This window comes from Eptatretus burgeri, chromosome 1 (assembly GCF_056783735.1).
Source record: "Eptatretus burgeri isolate ZD-2024b chromosome 1, Ebu_testis_v1, whole genome shotgun sequence".
Lineage (NCBI taxonomy): Eukaryota > Metazoa > Chordata > Myxini > Myxiniformes > Myxinidae > Eptatretus > Eptatretus burgeri.
The window spans coordinates 31,199,335-31,225,636 of record NC_140961.1 but is presented as its reverse complement, the minus strand read 5'-3'; the positions used below and the strand labels follow the sequence as shown (position 1 = coordinate 31,225,636).

The 26,302-nt window shown below is 44.6% G+C and overlaps 1 protein-coding gene across 4 annotated transcripts in view; it reads left to right on the top strand.

The window, feature by feature from the left end:
• Positions 1-26,302, top strand: part of LOC147034167 (cytosolic purine 5'-nucleotidase-like) — a 173,021-nt gene that overhangs the window by 40,394 nt on the left and 106,325 nt on the right. The window contains exon 1 of one of the 4 annotated variants that reach the window (XM_085877728.1): positions 15,686-16,099. The exons of 1 other annotated variant lie outside the window; for it this stretch is intronic. In XM_085877728.1, coding sequence (XP_085733854.1) covers positions 15,927-16,099 — 173 coding nt within the window. In that variant the 5' untranslated portion in view covers positions 15,686-15,926. Of the gene's footprint in view, positions 1-15,685; positions 16,100-25,750; positions 26,197-26,302 lie in introns of those variants that run through there. 2 more of the 4 variants (XM_085877749.1, XM_085877719.1) reach the window with 2 other exon arrangements.

The window sequence follows — 26,302 nt, the reverse complement described above, 5'->3', positions numbered from 1 at the left end:
TCATTTATCTGTTTGCTGATGACTTCACCCTTTGCCATGACATCCCTCATCCTTCAGACAGGCAGGTTGGCCTTGACTTGACCCTCTCTTCAGGCCTTGACAAAATCACAAGCTGGTCAAACACTTGAAATATGACTTTCAATCCTGACAAATGTCACACTCTCACTATCTCTCTCCGAAAGGTCTGTCTGGCAAACCTTCCTGTCTACTTTCTTAACAATCCTCTTGAGGAAGTTCAGTCATTCAAACTTCTGGGTCTCACGATCAGCCACAATCATTCTTGGAGAAATCACTTATCTAAGTTAGCTAGCAAAGCCATCCACCGACTGGGCATGCTCTGTCATACAAAGTCCTTCCTTGGCACATCTGAACTCCAATCCACCGACAGGGCCTTCATCCACAGCTTGATGGAGTAGTACAGCTCTACCCTCTGGGCCTCATATCTTGCTCAGCTTGATGCCATGAAAACCAAGGCCTTAAGATTATTAGAATCTCCCACAATGAAGCTGAGTCTATGGGTCTATCACTACGCCATCGCAGACAGGTCGGTGGTCTCTTTGTCTTCTACCGCCTCCTTTTTGGTCTTGCACCCTCTGCTCTTTCCGTGCTTTGTCCCCACCGGGTTTCTGAAGGGCTCACACAGTCCACAATCAATCCCCTTCTGATGAAATTACCTAAATCCAGGATCACTGCTCACCTCCACTCATTTGTTCCTCTTTTATCCACCTGTGGAATCAACTTCCACATTCTCTTCAATGTCATTCTTCCCTCCAAGTTAACCCCCCCCCCCACACACACACACACACACACACACACCCCTCCTCCTTCCACATTTACAGTTTTTCCTCCTGAGAGTTGCCTTCTGTATCAATGTTGTCCACCCTATGCATCTTCTCCTGCCCCGTATTCCTCCCCACACCCATTGTTTGAGAACTCCCTTTGTCTTGGCCTTCGGCTCTGCTGTTGGGGCTTCCCTCCTCTCTCTTTCTCTCTGCTGTTCCTTTTGTCCTGGTGCATCCTGATCCATTCAGTGTACTCGTACTACCCTCTGCCATGACATAAGCCTCGACTACGTATACAAAAAAAAGAAAGAAAAAAGTTCGACTTGGCAATGTTGCGTAACATTTCTTACAGGACATGGCGTCGAATCATCATGTGCAAACAAAATGCTGGTTCTCATACAAACTTACTGGACCCTTAATCAGGACATCTACTACATAAATGGCAGTTCTTCTGTCAATCTGTCTGTGTGTCTGTTTGTTTGTTTGTTTGTAACCAATAAGCTCCTTGACCAGTGAACCGATCTTGATGAAACTTTACACACATATAGACCTAACATTCAGCTCCAGGATGCGCTAAGTGGCTTTCCATAAAAATTCCTGGAGGGTGGTTTAACGTGTTGTTATTTTCGAATAGTGCGCCGGCGTATTAATCGTAACAAAAGGCTTCATGGTTTAAAACGCTAGGGTTTTTTGAAATACAAAATGTTCGTATTCGTTGACTTTTTAAACATACACATTCTCCTCCTGTTATAACAGCTTTGAAACCCGAAACATTATGCCACTGCGAAAGCGAACAAATTTGAATTCTCGAACTGCTCGCGCACGGCAACAGCGACAGAGGCGTTCAGAGGTATGCCGTTTCATAATACACGTCTCCCAATTCTTACTTCAAGAACGGTTATAATTTTGACGTAGTTGGAGCTCACAAGTAAAATCGCAAATCTTTTTGTTCTTCAGGAGACGTCAGCAGAGAGGGATGTTCACCTTGCTGCTGAGAGATCTGCCCACGACCGAGTCAGGCAAGCAGAATCAGCTGCAGAGATAGAAACTCGCCTAGCTGCCGAGAGATCTGCCCGTAAACGAGCCAGGCAAGCAGAATCAGCTGCAGACAGAGACAGTCGTCTTACTGCTGATAGATCTGCTCATGCAAGAGCCAGGCAAGTAGAGTCAGCTACGGAGAGGGAGAGTCGTCTGCTGATAGATCTGCTCATGAACGAGCCAGGCAAGCAGAGCCGGCTGCGAAGAGGGAGAGTTGTCTGACTGCTGATAGATCTGCTCATGAAAGAGCCAGACAAGCAGAATTGGCTGCGGAGAGAGAGAGTCGTCTGACTGCTGATAGATCTGCTCATGAAAGAGCCAGAAAAGTGGAATCGGCTGCGGAGAGAGAGAGTCGTCAAAGCGCCAGACAAGTAGAATCGGCTGCAGAGACAGAGACTCGCTGAGCTGCCGAGAGACCTGCCCGTAAACGAGCCAGGCAAGCAGAGTCAGCTGCAGAGAGAGAGAGACAGAGAGAGAGAGAGACAGACAGACAGACAGACAGACAGACAGACAGACAGACGTCTAACTGCTGATAGATCTGCCCATGAAAGAGCCAGGCAAGCAGAGTCAGCTGCACAGAGAGAGAGAGTCGTCTTACTGCTGATATATCTGCTCATGAATGAGCCAGGCAAGCACAGTCGGCTGCAGAGAGAGAGAGAGCGTCGCCTAACTGCAAATTGAGCGTCACACCGACGGGCGAGAGAAGCACAAAACTCACGTTCCAGCTTTCTAGGTCCGGGTGTTTGCAGGACATCAAGGACAGTTGCCACTGCTGCAAGAAGAAGCCTTCCTAATTTTCTCCATACAACTAATGCCTCAGTGTAACTAGCATGAGGAAAATAGGCACTCAGTCTTACCAGAAAATTTCCCGGGTATTACCGGGTACTTCAGCTAGTTGTTAATATTTGCAAGAATGATATTTAATTAAGCTTACATATGCCATTTTAAAATTACTTACATTACATTACACACCCATTGGTATCCAAAAACATGGAGTGTTAGAGAATGGTCACAAAGTATCTGAAACCGTCTACAGCACATTTCGTTAATTCTGAACATACTGTTCCTGTTCCAGTAACCTGACCTTTTGCGATCAATTGGTTGAACTAACACTGACTCGACAAAGCCACATGAGCTGATTGGACATCCATTAACTTGTGTCTCTGCAGTGGTGGCTCCCCGTTTATAGAGACAGCCTTTATTTAAGCATCATGTAATGCTTGATTCCATGGTGTTCCGTAACATGTTGTGAAAAGCACAAACAAATGATAAAGCACAACCTGCTTTGCCTCAAACTGGGTTCTTTTAAGGTCTTGGCTGCAAAGATGCCTTCTCTGTAGCATCTGCTGCAGCATTAACCAAAGGAATTCCAGAAGGACATGCAAACGTTTTTCTCCTATACTGCACTTGCACTCACCGAGCATATGCTGTGTGCGTCCCGTGCCAAGCATGAGGCCGTCACCGTTCCAGCTGAGCCTTTGTTTCAAACGACATATTGGTGCATCCGTTCACCCTGCTCAGGTACACCACCAGCTCATGGATGTGTAAAATGTTGAATTGTGCTTTGGATAAGCAGAGATATAGGTCAGGCTCGAAAGGCTTGATGTTGGGATGAGATTTCAGCCAGGGCACGACTCTCAGACGGGAAAGCAGCATTGTTTCAATGGCGTAGTCCAGGAAAACTCTCATTATTGTCTCCACAAATAAGTAACAGCAGCTGCTTCATCCTGAAGGGGGTCTTTGATGTGTGAAAGAAAGACAGACAGAGAGAGACATAGAGACATAATGAATAAAAATTCATGATACATGGAAGTTGATATGACATATTCATGATACTTGTATAAATGCAGGGTATTTTTTCTTGGCTGGAGCACCCGTTTGACATCACATGGCTGAAAAGAAAATATTCCATCCACGTGGCTGAAAAGATAGTTCATAAAAAAACTGGTTGTATTGTGGAAGATCCCAGGCACACCAGAAACATTTCAGGGTTGGAAGACAAAATGCATAAAGGGACATTCACACACGCACACACACACACTGAACTGGTAAGTACTTACAAGAGCTATTTTATTTGAAGTTATAACCTTAACTTGCAAGCAATTTACTGATTTCCCAACTGCCCGAATCATCAGCTGGGCACCGTTTTTCTTCGAGGTTTCGATCCTTTCAGCCCAGAACCTCTCCAAACGGTGGATCCACAACCCAGGTCGCAAGTCCACAGCAGTAGATTACTCAACATCAATGGACCTTCAACCTCAAAGTTGTGTCCAAACAGTTTGATTGTCAGATAAGAATAAGAAGAATGACAAATGGGCACTTTTTGGTTTCATTTTTCTTGTTCACCGATGATGTCCCAAAGCTTAATGGGTGTTATTGGATGGGAAATTCTCTGCAGATGACTGGTAGGTAATTTATAGGTTTATTAGTTCTATCTTTGGTTGATTTTTTTTTGAGGATTTATATTGTATTGAGCCAATGGAGTGTTCGGGCCATCCCGACACACGAAGTCTACTGACTGCTTGATATAATTTCTAGGTTTTCCGAAAATGATGTTAATTTCACACCATCCAATATTCAACATTATTTACATCGTAAACCTCAAAACATAGCTTCCTTCCCTAAAGTAAGAACCTTAACCCATAAGTAATTGACTGGTTTCCTGACCGCACAGATAATCAGCTGGGCACAGTTCTTCCTTGAGGTTTCGATCCTTTCAGCCCGGAACCTCTCCAAATAGTGGATCCACAACCTTGGTCATGGATCCATAGCAGTAGATCACCTACATCAGTGGAATCCACAACCTCAGTTGCATCCAGGCAGTCAGTCAATCCATCAATGCAACGTTATGATTCAAACTTTACTCGCTCGAGGATTTAATGTATTGTCCCATATTTATAACTCCCATCACAAATTCCATTGTATGATAATGCATTAAATCATGCACATCTTACCTGAAATATAACATGTCCACCACCCAGCACGTGCACCCCACTTATCACAAAATCAAACTATTATTCAAATCTTCAAACGGTTATATATAACTGATTTCCTACATGCTGCCCTGTCTCCGAGCAAGCACTGAAAATGGTTTAAATTTTTTTTAATAATATTTTTTCATAAGATAGATATATTTTAATACATATTTAATAAAACATGTACGTATTTCAATAATAATCATAATTTTAATTTAATTAAAAAAAAATAATGAATTTATATAAATATCTCATTCATAATATTTTTACGATTCACATTGTATTGTTATGGTATCGGCACATGCGCCGGGCTCACGAGGTGCGTACTCGGACCCACCGTCACAACCGACCCTGACGATAACTCCATGGCCTGACGGGTTGTTTAGCAACCATGGGCACTTGCAAAAGCAATTTCACCGAGCAGGGTCCTCATGTGCACAGATGCATTACCTACTCGTTGGTACAACTACCTGAGCTAGGGTCCACACCCGCAGCGTGTACCCGAGTACTTATTGCCAAGCTGGACAGTGGGTGGAGCACTGGCTAACCAGCAGAGCCAATTAGGGGGGCAAAAACTTCCATTCTATCTATTACGTACACACTTTGTCAGATCAATAGAAGAAAACACAACCGAGCAGATTGGAAAATGTAACAACTATTTATTTACACACACACACACACACACACACACACACACACACACACACACACACACACACACACACACACACACGCAAGCGATCAACAAACACATGTTTACAGGCAAAAGGCACAGAAGAGCAGACTTCACCCAGACACATATTCCCCTTAGACAGACTTATTTAGACAAATACATATGGCCATTATTAGGGGAAGAAAAAAACACACAAAAAACTGAGGAGAAAGAAGCAGAACAGAATGTCGGGGCAACTCCTCTCGTACCTCGTGCAACCATGCGGGGTTACGTCAAGCCAAATATTGTGAGAGGGGGGTGGGGGGTGTTAAGAAGGGCGATAGAGTGTTGGAAGCGTGTCAGAAGCCAGTGTGTATGGAGCTGTGTGACATCACAGGAACTGCACTGCACTTCTTGGTCATGGGCCGCTTGCCCCTGGCCCTCGCACGACTCGTTCCTGTGCCTCATGTCCCAGCGTGACCTGCACTCCATCAGACATTCTCAAACAGGCAGTCAGACACACTTGTGGTGCCCCTCATGCATCAACAAGCCGCAGGGCATCCACAACAGATGTGAACACTCCTCGCGTTCCGTCTCTAGAGTATTGATAAACAGTGGTCCCTGGTGCCTCATCAACCAACCCTAGGGCATCAACAGCATCTGCATCAGCTTCCAGGGCATCAGCAGCAGCAGCAGCTCCAAGGTCATGCGCCGCTCGCCTCCGGCCCTCGCACGACTCATTCCTGCACCTCATGTCCCAGTGTTGCTGGGTCTGGCGTGACCCACACTCTATCAGACAATCTCAAACAAGCAGTCTGATACACTTGCGGCACCCTTTACTGCATCAACAACAGGCCCCAGTGCATCCATAACAGACGCAAACGCTCCTCACATACCGTCTCTGGAGTATCGATAAACAACGGTCCCTGGTGCCTCAACAACAGCCCAAAGGGTCAAAAAGTTAATAAAGGTCATGTCTTTATATAGCACTAGCGTGGTTCGGCTCATTATGCTTGCCTCTCCACACGTTGTTGCAGAGATTGACGTCACAGATTTGCTGTGTTGGCATAATTTACACCAATTGTAATACAAACATTTATTTTCTACAAATTTATTTGTAATATTGATGATATTGTATTTATTTGAAATTTCATTTGTGATATGAGAAGGTCTAAGTTGTCAAAGTAGTCAAGGGTCTATGCTGTCTAATCTGTCTGAAGGGTGGAAGGGGTCAAAATGGTGTTAAGGTTAAGTTACCCCCCCCACCCCACTCACATCCACAAAGCTTCCTCTTCCCCTGCCCTCTCTCTTCCATTTTATCCCTCCACCTCCTCCAATCTTCAACTTCCCTCTGCCCCCTCTCTTATGACACCCCACGATGCCTCATCCAATCACCACCGAGCTTTTTCTCCTCCTCATCCGGCCCTCTCCCCTAGCTCTGCTGCAATTCCCCACACTCTGTCAACATCTCTCCCGACCTCCCCCCCCCAGCCTACCCTCCCACTCCCCTCTCCTGCACCCAACCCCTTCTCCCTTCCGTCTTCCTTAATAGTGTGGACCTCAAACATCTGGGGCCTTCACTTAAACTTAACAGATATTTCCATACAGGTTGCCACAGACAAACCAGACATAATCTACTTAACAGAAACTTTCCTCCTTCAAGACATCTGTGACTCCCAAGTATATCTCCCTGGTTACTCCCTCCTCCGGAATGACAGACGTGAGCCTCTTCTTGGCGACGGAGTTGCTCTCTTCATCAAAGATTCCATTCCTCACTCACCATGCACTGCCCTCACTCCTCCACACCCCAGGAATACCTCTGGCTATGGCTTCTCCTTCACTCCCATCTAATGTTTATATGTGTGCTGTACCGTCCACCAAACAATGATGACTCCATTTACACCTCGCTTGCCGAAAACATGGACCATCTTCTATCCTCTCATCCCAACTCTCTCTTTCTCATATGTAGTGACTTCAATTGCCATCATGCCAGTTGGCTGGGTGTGGGTACCTCTCTCACCTGCCATGGCACTTCAGCAAAATACTTCTCCGACTCATTGGGACTGACACAATCTGTCAACTTCCCAACCAGGATCTCAACCAATGGTACTCCATCTCTTCTGGATCTGATTTTGACCAAAACGCCTGAAAATATCCGTTCTTCCTCCGCTCCAATTGGTTCATCTGACAACATGCTTGTCAAAGTAGACTTCTCTCTCACTGTTATTGGAGAACCACCTTCGCGCCGTCAAGTCTGGCATTTCACTCAGGCCACCTGACAGGGACTTCAAGCAGCCATCAAACTTCTCGATCGGTCTCCCATCTCTAGTTCTTCTGACATCAACTCGTCCTGGAAATTCTTCCAAAGAAACTTGCTCTCCCTCATGCATAGATTTATCCCATCTCGTCTTCAGTTGTCATACCCTTCCTCCCACTCATGGTACACCAAAGCTTGTGGTAAAGCAGTTGTCCTGAAACAACTTGCGTACAACTCATGAAAGGCTAATCCAACTAAAGGCAATCTCAGTTCCTTCCACAAAACTCGAAACAAGTGTGTATCTACCCTCAGGAGAGCCAGGAAACAGCATATTTCTCATCTCAAGTCCGAACTCTTAAACCTGTCTCCCTCCTCAAAATCCTGGTGGCATCCAGTTTAGTTAGTTTCTGGTGGATGTTCCCCCTCCATCACCTCCCTTACCTCAAATAGCTGCACAGCTGACTGCATGTGAAAAGGCTGAATGCCTAGACTCTGTGTTTGCTTCTAAATCTTGTGTCCCAAACCCATCGCTTTCTATACCCACCTTCTCCAGTCGCACCAACCTGTTCCTGGACTCTGTGTCCTTGTGTCTGTGTCATCTGTGTCTGTGTCATCCCTCAGATCGGCAAACAGCGCCTCTTCACTCTCTGCAGATCTGGATAAATTTGGGCCTTAGTGGCCTTTCGGATCCTCAAGGTCTTGGGGTTCTTCAGAATCTTGGGGGGTATTTGGGGATCTCTGGGGTCCTTGGGGTCTCTGTGGTCATCAGTGTCTTTGAGGTATTTAGGGTCTCTAGTGTCTTTGGGGTTCTTCAGAATCTTGGCAGTCTTGGGGGTCTTTGGGGTCTCTGGGGTCCTTTGGGGCTTCAGGGTCTTGGAGGTCTCAGAGGTCTTGGGGGTCTCTGGGGTCTTGGGGATCTTGGGAGTCTTGGGGGTCTTCAGTGACTTGGGTCTTCGGAGTCCTTTGGGTCTTTCGGATCTTCTGGGTCTTTTTGGGTTTTCGGTGACTTTTGGGTCCTCAGTGTCTTCGAGGGTCTTTATAGGTTGAAGGGGCCTCATCGGTTTAAAGGGTCGAGAGGTATATTCCAATAGTACGTAAATAATAGACATATAGTCACACGGCTGGACGGACGGACGGATGGCTGGATGGCTGGATGGACGGCTTGACGGAAGGAAGGATAGAGGGATGCATGCCAAGACCAAGCTCTTTTTACATATAGATTAGTTCCATTTACACAAAATATTAGGGTCCTAACAGATATAGTTTTTCGTGAAAGGGAATTATTTAGTGTTCTCAAATTTAAAATAAATCACCCTGGATGTATCATCATGAAACTGATCAAATACAAACCAATCATTAATTGCTTGTAAATCATTTATGAATCTGAAGATGTTTCGTTTCCACACCTCCACACAGTTGTTAGTTCATTGCTGCACATGTTCTGGACCCAATCAGACTCGTACATGTGCAGAAACAAATTTGGAAAGAAAGGGGCCAGATCTGAACCCATGGGTATCCCCACTATTTGCTGGAGTATCTTGTTGCCAAATGTAAAGAAACAGTTGTTTCGGAGAAATCAAATACTTTCAGTTTATTTTTTGAAAAACGACATGAATATTGATTTTTTCCTTTATCGACCAGTTTACTCTTTTTTGATAGACTGTAATGTCTACTTTCTTACTTCCTGCAAATGCTTGATCTACCGCTCTGTCAAATGAGGTTACAAGCTCGTTTTGTGGAATGTTTGTGTACAATGTGGAAAAATCATGTTGATAGATATTTAGCCTTACCCTTGTTATTAATGTCGTGGATTCTGTTGATTACAGGTTTGTGATTATCAATGATCCAGAATTTCTGAATAGGAACCAGAATAAAACCTCACCGTTTCATGGTAATTTTTCAAGCATTTAGAAATTAGTTTCATCGCCCCTGTAACCTAATTTTACAAGGGTTTTTTGTACATTTTTGGGATCCAGTAAATGAATGGTAATTTATGGTGTTTACTTGGAACGAACAGTCTAATCGATTTTGAGTGATTTATATGGTGTTGTATGGTTGGTTCACGAAAAAATATTTTCACAAAAAAAAATAAGTAACCACTATATTCATTATTGTTGGCTGTCTGTATGTCTGTCTGTCTGTCTGTCCCGAGAATAGCTCCGTGAGTTTTGATCCGATCCTGATAAAATTTTGGTGGGAGGTTTATATCATGACCGAGTTGTGTTTTCCTGAGAATGGGCTTGGTGCGCCCATTATGGGTGGAGCCACGCCCCAAAAAACACGTGTTTTTAGGGGGTAGCTGATTTCAATTTGCATCTTCACCTCGGGGGTTTGTCGAATCTGACAGGGCTTTCGGTATTTGGTTAGCCCTATGGCACCTGCATAGCCCCACAGAGCTCGATTTTTTTTTTCATTTTCCTCCCAAGGTCAAGGTCACAAGGTCACGAACTTAGAAAATTGCGAATTTTGACATAAAAATTATCTTCTCCGAGGGGTTTGTCGAATCTGGCTGGGGTTTCGGTATTTGGTTCGCCCAATGGTACCTGCATTGCCCCACGGAGCCCGTTTTATTTTTTATTTTTTATTATTTTTTTTTTTTAATATATATATTTTTTTTTTTTCATTTTCGTCACAAGGTCACAAACTTAGAAAATTGCGAATTGTGTTTTTAGTGGGTAGCCAATTTCAATTTACATCTTCTCCTCGGGGATTTGTCAAATCTGGCAGGGGTTTTCGGTATTTGTTAGGGTTAGCCCAATGGCACCTGCATAGCCCCACGGAGCTCGATTTTTCATTTTCCTGTCAAGGTCACAAGGTCACGAACTTAGAAAATTGCGAATTTTGACATAAAAATCCATCTTCTCCGAGGGGTTTGTCGAATCTGGCAGGGGTTTTCGGTATTTAGTTAGCCCAATGGCACCTGCATGCCACCTGCGAAATGCCATATAGCCTATATGACGTTATATTGTTCCTGGAATGTTCCAGAGGAAGTTTTGCACCAAAGGTCCTAATCCTTGACCTTTGACCTTTAAAGGCCACAAAGGTCAAATTTTCAAAGTTGTGGGAATCGAACCGGGTTTGCGACCTTCTTCGACGAACTAACTCCAATAAGCTATAGCACATATCCTGTTTCCTTATTTTAATGTCCACAAAACTGTTTTGTGACCTTTAAATGTTATGCAAAGGTCAAATTATTTAAGTTGTTGAACAAAACCGGGTTTTCGACATTTTGCAGCTAATAACCTGTCACTCGTACCACATCATGTTGATCATTTTTATAACTTGGTCAAACATTATCACATTATCTCATCCTTGACTTCTGAAACAATCTACATCGTCAAATACCGCTCGTGAACCATCGTCGTCTTCAGACTTGTCTATTTTATTTTCGTTATTTTTTTGTATGTCTTTGAGAGTCCAGTCTGTTAGACTTTAACTTTAAAAATTCTTTAAAAAATTGTTTGAATGTGGAATGTTTTGCATACAGATGCAATACAATATTTTTATTTGCTTTGTTAATTGGAACAATAACATGTGTTTGAAGTTGTTTTAAATAATCACGTGTCTCTGGATTGTTTAAAATTACCTTCAGATTATTGATTCAAACTTTTCTTTTAAATCAACAATTCTCCTTTTCACATGTTTGGCATTTTGTGTTTATCAATTTGTTCTCTCATCCATTAGGTCAGTCCTATCATTCATTGTAAGTTTTTTTTTTTGCCTTATTCAAGTTAATCCTTTTATTTTCTCTATAATTTGGTCCTTTTGTAAGTAATGCATGTAATTTTCTATCCTCGACTATTCTGAGATCACCTGTTATGATGTGTTTATGATGTGGATCTTTAAATATAGAATGTTCACTAATACAATCATGTGTGTTATTTAACCATTCCTCCACATCTATTGATTGAATTGTTTCCATATAGTGAAGATGTTCCCCCAAATTGCATTTGCAAAGTGTGCACAACCCTTCCTTGGTGGCTTTCTCTGTTGTATTGTTTCTGGAAGTTTATGCCACACTTCCTTCTTTTGTAGTATTTTCTCTGCATTGATCATTTCCACGCCTTTGTTATCAAAGATAATTTTGATGATGTCATTGTCTTTTTCTATGATTAACTTATTTAGGTTTCTATTTGTACATTCTACAGTCGATCATGTCCAGAATTGCTTCCATTTGTGGGATTGGGAAGTCCTCTTGATCATCCTCTTCCATTAATCTGTTAATAATTTGCCAAACTTCTTTCAGTTTTTTTTTTTTAAGTATTGATCTTAATTCAACTGCTGTTAAGTAATCTACAAATATTTATTTTGTGAAGATTTAACGAATCATTTACTATTTGTTGTGGATTGTCTTTAACTGGACCTTTACATCCATAATTATGTATTCTGTGTCTTTGAGAGTCTCGTGGTGAGGTGTTAAAAACAGAGGTGATTATGTTTTGGCCATTATGTTCGATGTACGTATCATTAGTTCTTTCATTTAATCTGTATAGGTAAGCAGTTCTTAATTCTTGAAATCAGAAAAGTTCTCTCCACTTACGTAATTGTGTGGTTGTTTTATCTTCCATCCCATCCTTTTTTCGGCCATTACTGCTTATCTTTTTCACAACCTGAACACTGAAGCTCGCATTTTTACAGTATCCATGTGTAAAGTGACAAGTGAGATGTGAACAACCAATAGTTTTGTATGGGATTTTCATGCTGCTCCAGTGTCATTGGTTTTGCATTACATCTCTACATTGTTTCACCAACATATTGCATCGTACATTTGCTACAAGTCAATAAGTAAACTATGTTTGAGGTTTTACATCTAATTACCAAGAAAAAGAGCAATTCAAGATTGCAGACCCTTGCCAGGACTTATTTTGTGTGATGTTTGTATGGTGTGTTTTGTGTAGTGTTTTTGTACTGGTGTGTTACGTAATTGAGAAGAGACAAAACTAGAACTGCCACTTTATAACTGCTGGCAGTGATGACCGGGCACTAAGACATCTTGCTTTGATGCAACCCTGCTTTGGTCGGACACCTGACCCTGACCCATGACATTTTTTATTATTATTCATCATTCATTTGAATTTAGAATGGGAGTAATCAGAATCCTGCATTGGAGTAATCCTGCATTGGAGTAATCAGAAGGAACCCGAACAAGGAAAATCCAAAAATGAAGTGCCACATGCTTTTCCTCGCTTATTGTAAATAAATAAATAATTGTAGAAATGTTCCCAGATCACCTTTGTCTTTTCTTCCATTGGTCCAGCATGGTTCGGATCTAAGTTTAGCCAGGTCTTTATTCCCAACAATCCGTTCCTTCTTGCCAGTACGTCCTTGGCAGTGCCACTCGGCTGCGTCCGATCTGGAAAGGTGATCCGTAGTTGGTAGAGTGATCCGGTTCGGACAAGGAGTACCGAGGGCGTGGTTCCCTGGTGGTTGAACCACGTGGTTAATTAGGTAACCTGATTCTAGACAGGAGGACCCTAGGTCACGCGGTGGAGTTATTTGCATCCATTTGCATTATCCGTGAGCAATGCCTACAATTCCAGGGAGTCTGGTGGGAATTGATGTAGCTTCCCCCACCTAGTGGTCGTCTCACCCGACCCCACCGGCCCGCAACAATATATACATATATATGTATGCATATATATATATATATATATATATATATATATATATATATATACATGTATGTATGTATGTATATATATATATATATATATATATATATATATATATATATATGTGTGTGTGTGTGTGTGTATGTATGTATGTATGTATGTATGTATGTATATATATATATGTACACATGAAGTTGGATACTTTGAGACCTTGAGATCTGGGAGGGTTCCGTTCCACCTTCTGAAACCCACATGGAGATGACAGCCCACTACACACACACTCACACTCACACTCACACTCACACACACACACTGCAGGGTAGAAACAGAAAGTACGAGTCACTTCTTATCAGGATGTTTAAAAAAAAAAACTCATGTCAGAACAGCTCTACATACAAAGACACAAAAAGGTCTGTAGAGTAATCCACTGACATATCTGCAGAAATTTCAATGTCTCAGTTGCAGAAAATTCAAGGAATCATGAACAAAAAGCAGTCATTGAAAAGAAGGACATAATGCTCACATACGATCTGATAATCCCATCAAGCGTGAACATAGAAAATAAAGCACTGCGACCGGACATAGTACTTAGATACAAAAAGGAAAAGAAGGCTTTGCTAATTGAGGTTTCAGTACCTTGTGATTTTGGTCTCGATGACATGGACATCAAAAAAATGACCAACTACCAGGATCTCAAAAATGAAGTCAAAAGATCGTGGAAGCTGAAGAGTGCCAAAATTGTAGAGTGATGAAATTTCTTTGAGATGTTTGAGAACAAACCAAAAGCTGAAGAGGCCGAAGTGATAATTGGAGCAACGGGAATGATAAAGAAGAACCTCACAAAGATGCTACAAACCATCCCTGGGAACATTACCACAAACGAACGACAGTTGAAGGCTGTCCGGGCCTCAGTGATGATCCTGAAAAGAGTCCCTGGAACAAAACTCCGAGAACAACACAACTTCACAACTTAGGTCATGAATCATGATCCTTCACTGAAACCAAGGTGGATACTTCAAATCCTGGGACGACTCTGTTCCTCCTTCTGATTTCAGAATTATGGAGATAACAATTCACCACGCACACACACTTCCCCTCCAAGGAACTTTGATGGAGAGTGGACACCATTAGGCCCATATCAAAATCTGCACACTGGTTTCCAGCCTCGCATTGTTTGTCCATACTCTGTCCTTTTAAATGCTGAGTATCAAGCAAGGAAGCAGCAGGTACCAATTTAAAAGTCTTTGGTATGACTCGGCCAGGATTCGAACCACCAACCTTCCGACTCAGAGCGAACGTTCAAACCATCACACCACACATACCGCCCAATGCCTTTTTTTTTGTATACCTTGTCGAGGCTCGTATGAGAGCTAACACACAACGCACAGCAAGGGGGTATGAGACAAGAGGGGTGGGAGTGGGAGGGACAAAACAGTGGGGAACAGACACATTAGGAGATCTGTGGAAGGGAGAGGGATGGGATGGGGAACATGGGGAGGAGAAGAAATCTTAAGGGTCTAAGAGCCTTAAGATCAAGATCCAACTTTGCACTTTTCATGCATCTCACATGTGTGCGTTAAACAATGAATTGACAAACGAGTACAGCACATGTTGTGTCCAGATTGAGACAGGGATGGAAAGAGTGATTCGGACATGATGATGGTCTCTTGCCGAAAAAAATTGATCTCAACCACTCAATACATATGACAGTCAAAAGGTCTTAAGAATGAGATACTCGCAAAGGTCCAAGACCTGCCAAAAGAGGGAATTGAGATTGAGGACATTTCTTTTCTTATTAATTAGAAATCTATAACCTGAAGAGTAAAAATATAAACCGTGGATGTTTCTGACACTGACTATGAATTGCATCTCGTTCATAAAACAATTTGAACGGCCCTCGTTCAATGCGTCCAGCCAAGGCGGATTATGATCGTGGTTGCGCGACACTTTCAAACATCAAGATAACATTCCAAACCGAGCTCACTTGAGCACGACACTGCTTCCGGCATGCTCGGTAAATGCACACCTGAACCGACCCGTAAGCCGTAATTGGTAAGCTATATAGGACTCTCATGTGAAAATATAACGATGCAAGAACAGCGAAACTAGAGTTGAAATGTTGAGTATGATTAATAACGGGGCCGCCATGGATGCAACTCGAATGAACTTTAATCCATGGCCTTTAACACAACGTGGGGGTCTCTTTCTCCGGCGACCCCAAGAGAGATGTCGAGAGGTTTCGCGCTCTTAGGATTGCGATAGGAAAGCGTGCGGGGAGGGGTGCTGGACATTTTAGGGGATGAGGGAGGGTCTAAGAGCAAGTTGTTTGTCAATTTGAAACGCATCTCCTTGCCGATTAGCATGACGTGTCCGCCGCCGAGGCAGAGCCTCCTCTCACACGACCATATACCGGCAGCGTTAGACCCAACCCATGCTCTATTCGCCTCGTTCCTCCGACAGAGGAGGTCCAAGGCCTCCTTCTTTTGTCTGGTCTGAGTTTATTAAAGTGTGCTGTGAGTATCGGTGTCTTCACCTGGCGGGGTGATTTCGGCAGAGGGGAGGGGTGGACTTGTGTCCTCCCTTGGAGGGGTCCGACACCACTCGGCTCGGATGCAGCGGCGGGCGCTTGTACCCGCGAAGTGCCTCCCGCAGATGCGTCTCGCCAAGGAAGAGATCGCGCTCAACGGCGAGGTCTTCCAGTGCGGTGGAGAGACCGAATTTCATGCGTTTTTTCCCGGAGATGGCGAAGAGCGACACATGGTTAAACGCATGTACAAGTACAGGTATGTGACTGACACCTTTCGGCGGGCACGCTCGAGCCAGGGGTCACGTTGTCAGCAAGGTTTTGATTTTCTGTGTCTGCAACATGATCCTATTGACTGAAAAATGTTGCGTGCAAAACGTACTTGGACAACATGGTGGACGTTGTTTTGTTTTGTTTTTTTGGGGGGGGGGGGAATCGAACACTGAATTCATTCTTTGTACTGCATCGTAGCTGCTTGTGATTGCAAATGGGACAGCCGGCTTAATGCCACCACTACGCACTACTCCGCATGCTCCAAGATGCTCGAACTCTCTTCAAAACGAGTTGGACAAAAAAAAAAGTGATAATTGCTGTAATTTTTTCATCTATTAGAATTCTTTGCAATGTTGAAGAAACTTGTTCCTTTGAATTAGGGAAGTTGTTTAAACGAATTATGCACTTACATAACTACTCAAGTCCAAAAGGATGGTGTGCAGGTAGTGCAATTATTTTTGAGTTGTCTTGTCTGGGTTTGATTCCCGATCCAACTTTAATCTGCCTGTCTGGGGCTTTACAATGCCTGCCGTCCCTCGGATGGACGTTTAGCTCGGTGTTCTGTCTACTAGCATTTGTGAATATTAAAGACCCCACAGTGTCTTTTGTGAAGAGTAGGTGAATTGTCCTTGGGACCCTGAAAAAATTGCAAGTTCCTGCCAAAATCACTTTCAGTCACAACAAGCTTGGCCATCCGGTTCGTGACTTCCAAAAACGTTCTTGACCATCCCACACAAGAATGTGGGAATAATCGAGGCTGTTAAAGAAGTAGTGGTAACTGATAGCAAGACCAAACTTAAAACTTTTCACAATCTCTTGCTTGAAATTTGGATGAATCCTGCAAGTATCAGGTTACGTCATAAAATAAACAGGAGAACACTTTCCACAGTCATCTCGCAGAATATATGATTCAGATTAATGGAACAGTGAGGTCAGTGAGGTGACAGAACATAAAAACCCAATATACTGACACTGGGGAAACATTATGTTGCAAGTAAGGGAATGAGGAGAGAGAGGGGTGAGAGAGAGACAGACAGACAGACAGACAGACAGACAGACAGACAGACAGACAGACAGACAGACAGACAGACACATTTGACGTTTGAAGTCCTTTATTACAAAAGTATCAAAGAAACAAGTCATAAACAATTCAGTCAATGTAGATGTAACTCATCAAAACAGGAATGCATGCAATAATAATTAAAGCAGCAAAGATAATAAATTCATCTCCCATCAACAGCACATGCACGAGCATCCGTTCGACAACAAACAAAATCTAATTCCACTCAATGCCTCTGAGCCAATGATCTACAGGGTGTTTTAGAAAGTCCTGTTACCCACTCCGCAGAACCTGATAAATGAATATAATGAACACACAAGAGGTATAAATGAAGATGATGAATACACAAGACTTTTAGTTTCAAACAAACTAAAATATTAACATGAACATGTATATACCTGTGAAATGTACCATGGTAGATGATTTTTGGGGGGGGGGGGACCGTGACGGGGCATTTTAAAATGTCTCTATAGTGCCGAAGCTTTTGTAGCGATGTGAAAGATAATAATACATGATCCCTGACCCCATTCCTTAGAGGGTGTAAGAAAGTGTTTTTGCCCCCCCCCCCAAAATATACCGGGCAATGCCGGGTACCCCTGCTCGTATTTTATATTTCACCATTGATAAGAACTTCTTACTCAGTATCGATGTGATGTATAACTACCACTGTAAAATTGATTTAATGCGCATCTAATAAAACTATAAATATATATATATATATATATATATATATATATATATATATATACATATATATATATATATATATATATATATATTTATATATATATATATACATATATACATGAGCCTGGTGTTGGCGCAGTGGTTAGGGCAGCGGCTTGGGATCCAAGAGGTCCTGAGTTCAAGCCCCGTTGAGCCACTGAATTAATACACCAGGGGGTTGACTCAGCCTGTCATCCTTCCGAGGTCGGCGAAATGAGTACCAGTATACTGGGCCGGTGTATACCCCGGTTAAAATAGGTGTACCATATCCCTGTGTCGTAAGAGGCGACCAGGGTTGCGTCAGGAAGGGCATCCGGTGTAAAACATGTGCCAAATCACTATGCAGATCATCATGGATGATCTGCATCATGGATGATCCGCTGTGGCGACCCCTAACGGGAGCAGCCGAAAGAAGAAGAAGATATATATATATATATATATATATATATATATATATATATATATATATATATATATATATATATATATATATATATATATATATATATATTGTTGCGGTTGAGGAAATTCGCAAACCACCATTCAGGTCCCGTCGGTGAGATATCTCTGTAAGTACATGTGTAGTTAGCCCCAAACCCATTGTTTAGAGGGAATAAATGTGATTCATTCGGGCTGCGACCCTTTGAGATGGCCGTTTTTCTGTTCTATCTTTATTTTGAACCAACCACGTCTCAACCGCCATCACACAACAACCACCAACCGCAACGCTGCTTCACAACAACAACAACGCCGCCAACAGCCATGACCTTTACCTTCACAACTCGCTCCCGCAAACATCGCATCACCGCCATTCCAAACGTCGCGATGGCCATAAACCACCACAATAAACCCTCCACCACCTTCACCTCTCCTCCTTCTACCGCCATTCCCGCACCACTTGTGAGCACCGAGCGTCAGGCTGTCCTGGACTCGTACAAGGTGCGCGCCGAACCGCGAGTGCAAAATGCGGCCTTTCCGAGGAGAATTCGGATCAGGAATGATACACGCCCACTTCTGATCCGTCCAATCAGCAAGCGCGGGGCGGTTTGGCCCCGCCTCCAGGCGCGTCGGAGTAGAATCGGGATATGCAAATTCTCGGATCAGGGGAGTCTCACGCCCCTTTTCCTCCGTCCAATGGGCGAGCGTGGCTCCACCCCCGAGCTCGTTCTAATCCAGAAATTTGCATATGGGTTCTCCTGCCGGCCTATAAAGCGCTGAGCGCGGGGCGAATCTGAGGCAGTCAGTTTTGGAGTGCAGAGTGTGGCAGCGGCAGTCAGTTTGAGGAGAGTCAAGTCGAGTTTCGGAAGAGTCAGTCTGGAGAGGTCGGAGAGCCGAGTGGAGCTCGCAGTCTGTCGGGGTTCGGAGTCTGTCGGGGAGCTGCAGAGAGGGGAAGCCTGGAGCTTGGAGCACGGTCGAGTCGGGTTGGAGCGCGGAGTGAGTCGGGAGGCGAGGGCGTACAGGTGGTTTGCTGCAGTCGGCTGAGGAGAATTGGGGAAGAGGCCGAATAGCTCGGGTCCGAGGCAAGGAAGATGGCAGTCGGCGACGAGCTCGCAGTGGAATCGCTCGTCGCGGGACCCAAGCAAGCCAGCTATCCTCTTTCCCCAGATCATCAACAATTCCCCCTTTTTCCCCCCCGCGCTGAGATAGTGCGAAAAGGGGGGCCCCGTTCCCACCCCACTCCAAGCAGTGCCAACGAAACCCGCGAAGGAGCGCGGAGTCGGGGCACCGCCACGCCGCCACATTTGCGGCTCATCACAAAGACACGTGTAGGATCCACCCGGTCTCGCGGCCCACAGGCTCCGTCTGCCCCCTTGTCTTTGAGGGTGGCCCTTTTCTTTTGCTTTTGAGTAAATGTGTTGTTGGCGCCGTCTGTAAAGTAAAACTGTGTAAGTGTTGCCGTGTGCTCGCGTAGTCGGTAGTAGATCTGCATTGTTGTGTTTCTTTTGTAGCATTTGCTTTTGGTGCATAATTGTTGTAATTGTATATGTGTGCTCTCCGTGTGCCGCGGAATAAATGTGCATTATGTTGAACTGTTTTCCCGTTTCGCTTCGTCTTTTCTTTAATTGAATCTCCATCTTGCTTCACGTAAAGGGTTGGTAGTGGGCTTAATACGCCCGATAATTAATCGGAACCATCGAGGCCGACGATAACACCGCTCGGTTATCCCGATAGTACGGAACGGGTCGCTTAAGTGGCCCGTGTCCGGAGTCGACCTGCGGCGAGGTGCGATCGCTCGGTCTACCCTCCGCGTGGGTACTTAGGTAGGTCGAGTTTGGCGAACAACCCTATCCCACGCGGGGGGCCGATTGGCACGATCGTGGTGAGGCCGAAAGGCCCACCCGTGACTCCCGGCGTTAGTCTGAGAGGGTCACGACGGAATTGTCCGTCCGGTGGGCGACGTGCTGCGATTCGAGTTACGTGGCCGTTCGCACGCCGGCGGGCGCGAATTCGCAACTATATATATATATATATATATATATATATATATATATATATATATATATATATATATATATATATATATATATATATATATATATATATATATATATATTGTATTATATTGGGGTGATTGGGATAACACTTTTTAAAGAAGAAGAAGGCACTTCCAACCAAACGTGGAAAACTAGATTAACTCTTCTAATTTGAGCAAAAAAGCGAGAGCAGACCCGGTCTCAGGGAAACGTTTCACCGGCTTCACAGCCGGCATCATCAGGCACAATAGACCCCAAGCTGTGGCACGTGTCCAGTTTTTATTTCGATACAACCGCTCATTTCCGGTCACGTGCTGGTGCTTGAGGTATAATGGAAGAGTGCTTTTTTATTTTACAAAAGCACAAAAAAAACAAACAAACGTCAAATCGCATCATTGATGGGGTGCTCTGCTCTTTTTTGTTTTTACTAACACATGATCTGGTGTTGTATGTGTGTTGTTCTTTGTGTGTTATTGTGTGTGCTTGTTGTTTTTCCAGGGCACAAACATGGCTGGTTTCATGTCCGGGTTGGGCATGATGAGGTGTTGATTGTGCGAGTGTTGAGGTTCTCTTTGGGTGTTGTGCACACGTGGATGTGGTGTTTGGGAGTGAGTGTTTGTTGCTCACCTTATTGAGCTATTTACACCATCCAGTTTTTGCCATTTGCATCAGAGGTGTGTATTGTGTGGTTAGTTCCAACGTCTCCCAAGTTAGTCCACCTTCCCGGCTCTTCACGTGCCACGCTTCCAAAATCAACCTGCATCATTTGTTAAATGGAGTGTCTGCTTTCTTCTTACACACATATATATATATGTATATATATATATATATATGTATATATATATATATATATATATATATATATATATATATATATATATATATATATATATATACATATACATACATATACTGTATATATTGTTACAGCTGTGGAAATTGACAGAACACCATAAAGGTCACTAGATCAGTTAGGCCGATAAGTCCGTGTTCAGATAGATTTCCCCACCGTTGTTTAAAGGGAACTATTCATGTTAACCGGGCTGTGATCTTTGAGTTAGCCGTTATTCTTTACTATCGTTATTTTGGACCAACCACGTCCACCACCAACATCTTTCTCAACAACCGCTTCACAACAACAACAACCACCACCACCACCAAGATTCCTCTCAACAACTGCTTCAGACCAACCGCCTTCTGCCACCACAACCACACGTGCCTTTCAACAAACCACGGCATCCTCACCACCTCACCCACAACCGCAGACATCTCCACACGACAAACATGGCCTCACCTTCGTCTCCGAAACGACCCCATCTTTGCACCAGCTGCGGCGAGTCCGCATCGAGCGGCGTCGCTGCAGGCCGATGCGGGACGTTTGCTCGTCGGATCAAGCTTGGTGATCTCGCGCACGTCCGCTTTCCGCGCAGAGGTCAGAGGCGATCGGATCGAGAGGCTTGGTGATCTCGCGCACGTCCGCTCTCCGCGCAGGGGTCAGAGGTCGAGGATCGGAGGCCAAACCGCATCTCACCAGCCATATAAAGGGACGAGCAGAGTGCCAAGCTCGCATTCGAGTTGGGTCGCGTCGAGTCGAGTTGATCGGTCGGTCTGAGTCAGTCTGGAGAGGTCAGGGAGTCGGGAGGAAGCCAGAAGCCAAGGAGCTGCGTGGAAGTCCGGGTGTCGCGAAGGAGACGCGAGCTGGAGGCGCAGCCTTGCCTGCTGTGTCACGCAAACCGCGCATTCGTGTGGAGAGAGCCGGAGAGAGCTCGCCTGCCACACGGAAGGCCCGAGCTCGACCGCGGCTACACTAGCTGCCATGGGGAAGGAGCATCGCTGGTGGCCCAAGCGTGTTCGTGTGGAGAGAGCCGGAGAGAGCTCGCCTGCCACACGGAAGGCCCGAGCTCGACTGCGTCTATGCTCGTTGCCGTGGGGAAGGAGCATCGTGGGTCGCCCAAGCGCCTTCGTGTGGAGAGAGCCGGAGAGAGCTCGCCTGCCACACGGAAGGCCCAAGCTCGACCGCGGCTACGCGAGCTGCTGTGGGGACGGACGTCACGGGTCGCCCAAGCCAGACACCACGAGGGTGCAGGTAACCTGCAACGGTCTCGTGGGACTCGTTCGGTCTGCCAATTCCCACGCCATAAAGACCCAAGAGGTCCAGTCTGACCCCATTGCCTTTGATGGGGTCTTTTTCCTGCTTTTCTTTTGAATGAATGTTGTGGCGCCGAGTCCCGTAAGTAAAACTGTGTAAGTGACTGTACATTAATAATTGCTTATAGACGGTTGTAGCGCTTGGTCTTGCCCGCGTGCTGTGCCGCATTCATTGCTTGTTCTGTATGCGTGCATGTTGGGGTTTTTGAATGACTGCATGATTGTTCCTGCATATGTAGAGTAAATAAATGTGCTGGTTTAAATGTAAACCTGTTCGTTGCGTCCATGCCCCCATTGAAATGCTATCTTGAATTGTGGAATATTAGTTGGCTTTTAAATAGCCCGTAAAGTGATCGGGTCCAACGGGACTGCGCGATATAACCCCGCACTGTTATCCCAAAAGGAAGCGGGTTGCTTAAGCAGCTCGTTTCCAAGCGGTCCCGTTGAGGTACAACCTCTCGGTAACCTACCTGTGCGAATAATTAGGTAAATCTAAGATTTGGCAATCGGACCCTGTAGCGCGGGTAGGGTACGGACAAGGTTGTGGTGGGATTGAAAACCCATCCGTGACTGGTTTCTGACGCCATTGCAGAAAGTCACGACTGGATTGTCCATTCGGTAGGCGAACCGGCTGCTATTGGTGAAACGCGGTCGTTCGCACGCCGGGCGGGCGCGAATACTACAACAATATATACACGTCCGTCCGTCCATCTGTCCATCACATTGGTGCTGCTAGAGCAGTCTGCTTCAGTATTGGACACAATCCTGGCCAGGTCACCACTCCAACACAGGATACCAGTAAGGTGGCACTCATTTTGCCAACCTCAGAAGGATGACAGGCAGAGTCAACCCCACCTGGTATTAATTCAACAGCAGAGTGGGATTTGAACTGAGGATCCTCGGATCCCAAGCTCACCAACCTAACCATTATGCCAACACCAAATGAGATACCAAATGAAAGCTTAGCTTTTGCTGGTTCTTCTGAAATCAATATTATCATGTTTCAGAAATATTTTATGTGAGCTTTTGAACGACATATGCCCGCACCCCATGTACAATGTGTGTGTGTGTGTGTGTGTGTGTGTGTGTGTGTGTGTGTGTGTGTGTGTGTGTGTGTGTGTGTGTGTGTGTGTGTGTGTGTGTGTGTGTGTGTGTGTGTGTGTGTGTATGTATGTATGTATGTATGTATGTATGTATGTATATATATATATATATATATATATATATATATATATATATATATATATATATATATATATATATATATCTTCTTCTTTCGGCTGCTCCCGTTAGGGGTCGCCACAGCGGATCATCTGTATGATCCGCATAGTGATTTGGCACATTGAAAGCAGTACCAGACCATTATTCCTCCTCCAGCAAACTTTACAGTTGGCACTATGCATTTGGGCAGGTAGCGTTCTCCTGGCAACCGCCAATCCCAGATTCGTCCGTTGGACAACCAGATGGTGAAGCGTGATTCATCACTCCAGAAAACGTGTTTCCACTGCTGCTGAGTTCAATGACGGTTAGAATTACACCACTCGAGCCGACATTTGTCATCGCACATGGTGAACTTATGCTTGTGTGCGGTTGCTCAGCCATGAAAACCAATTTCATGAAGCTCTTGACGAACAGTGCTTGTGCTGAGGTTGCTTCTAGTCAGTTTGGAACTCGGTAGTAAGTGTTGTTGCAACTGACGACAGACGATGTCTCCACGCCACATGCTTCAGCACTCGGTGGTCCTGTTCTGTGAGCTTATGTGGCCTACCACTTAACTGCTGAGCTGTTTTTGCTCCTTGTTGTTTCCACTTCACAAAAACATCATCTACAGTTGACCGGGGCAGCTCGAGCAGGGCAGAAATTTGATAAACTGACTTGTTGGAAAGGTGGCATCCTCTGACAGTGCCATGTTGAGTGTCACTGACCTCGTCATTATGGCCCATTCCACTGCCAATATTTGTCTATGGAGATTGCATGGCTGTGTGCTTGTTTTTATACACCTGTCAGCAATTGGTGTGGCTGAAATAGCTGAATCTACTAATTGGAAGGGGTGTCCGCATACTTTTGGCCATGTCATGTGTATATATATATATATATATATATATATATATATATATATATATATATATATATATATATATATATATATATATATATATATATATATATTGTTATGTTTTTCGAAAACTTACTCCAAGGGAAGAGTATACATGGACACGTAGGTGATCCGAGGATCAGTTATTACTCCGCCACATAAGGTGAAGGAGGTTACGTTTTCACCTCTTTCTGTTTGTTTGTTTGTTTGTTTGTCTGTGTGCAGAATATCTCTAAGTTGTGAATGGATCCTGATGAAATTTTGTGGACAGGTTCGGTGTGTGACAAGGACGAACTGATTAGATTTTGGTGATTATCTGGATCTGGATCAGACTACTAGAATTTTTTAAGTGATGCTTCACCATTGAGGGATCGGACCAAAAATGATATATAGCACAATATCTCAAAAATGTCTTGGGCCCGATTATGTTCTCATGGATGAGGCATTACGGGGCGGAGGTATGCACTCTACTGAGTGCCCTTCTCATTTCATTAGTCTTTGTATACATTGTCTTTGGTCCCTTGTCAAAGGGCTGTTTGGGTGGCATGCCTTGGCTGTACTGTATTTGTCCCATGTGATGTCTTCCCCCTCCCCCTCTATTACTTTTAATCTTTCCTCCTTCACACCATCGTTCTGTTCAATCCCTTTGTTACTTTCAATCATCCCTCCATTACCCCATCGGCCTGTTTCAACAGTCCACCAATAATCTCCCCTTCATCAAACATCCTTTCAAAAATCCCTCCTTCACTCCATCGGTCTTGCCTTCAATCCTGCGACCATTCAGTAATCCCCCGGTCGTGCGGGGTTATTTTCCATGTTTCCCCCATGCACGCATTGCTTGGTAACCCATCAGGTGCTCTTGTATGCATGCTCCTGTCACATGCATGTTGGTGGCGCTTGGTGCTCGGTGTGGCCTGCGAGGAGCGGCGCTTCTTGCGGGCATGGTGCAGTGCAAAACAGTGTGACTGGGTGTTTTCCGTGTGAAGGAGGAGGCCGGGGGCTCTCGTTGCGGTTTTGGGCGTGTAAAAGGTGGAGTGGGGGGGCTTCGTTGAAACTTCCTTCAGAATGGAGTGGCAATTTCCACAAGTGACATCTTGCACCCGCCCCCATCGGCTGCAGACCATTGGGTGGGGGAGAAGGCTTTTGGGAGGAGGGGAAGAAAGCTGATGTGATGAAGAAGCAGAAAGGAGAAACAAACGGGACAAGCTCGCATGAGCAGAAGACTGACAGACTGACAGACGAGAAGGCTCGTGAGGGAAAAGAAAGGAAAGTTTCATGAGCAGTTGGTGCCGAGCTTCTGTGGAACAAGAGCACTCTGTCCATGAACATCATCCTGCCCTCTCAATCCTGTCAGCCATGAAGGACGACGAGGGTGAACGGTGGCACTTCATTGATGGGGTCCTGAGGAGGAAGGATCTGAGGCAAAGGAAGGCGAGTCGCACATCTAACTCGCAGATCTGGGATGCCAGAGAGGACTCGCCTACTGGGTCTGGGCAACTCAGGGATGCGGCTGCGTGTCCCCATCGTTTCACATCACCACTGCCCATCTTCCTCAGCATTCCTCTGGATATTTCTGTGAGGTGAGGAAGAGAAGGAAAGACTGCTTTCCTTTTCTCCATTCTTTACTTTTATTTTATTATAAAGTCCTTCTTTGAGTGAATGATGGTCAAGTCTTTTGTTTAAATG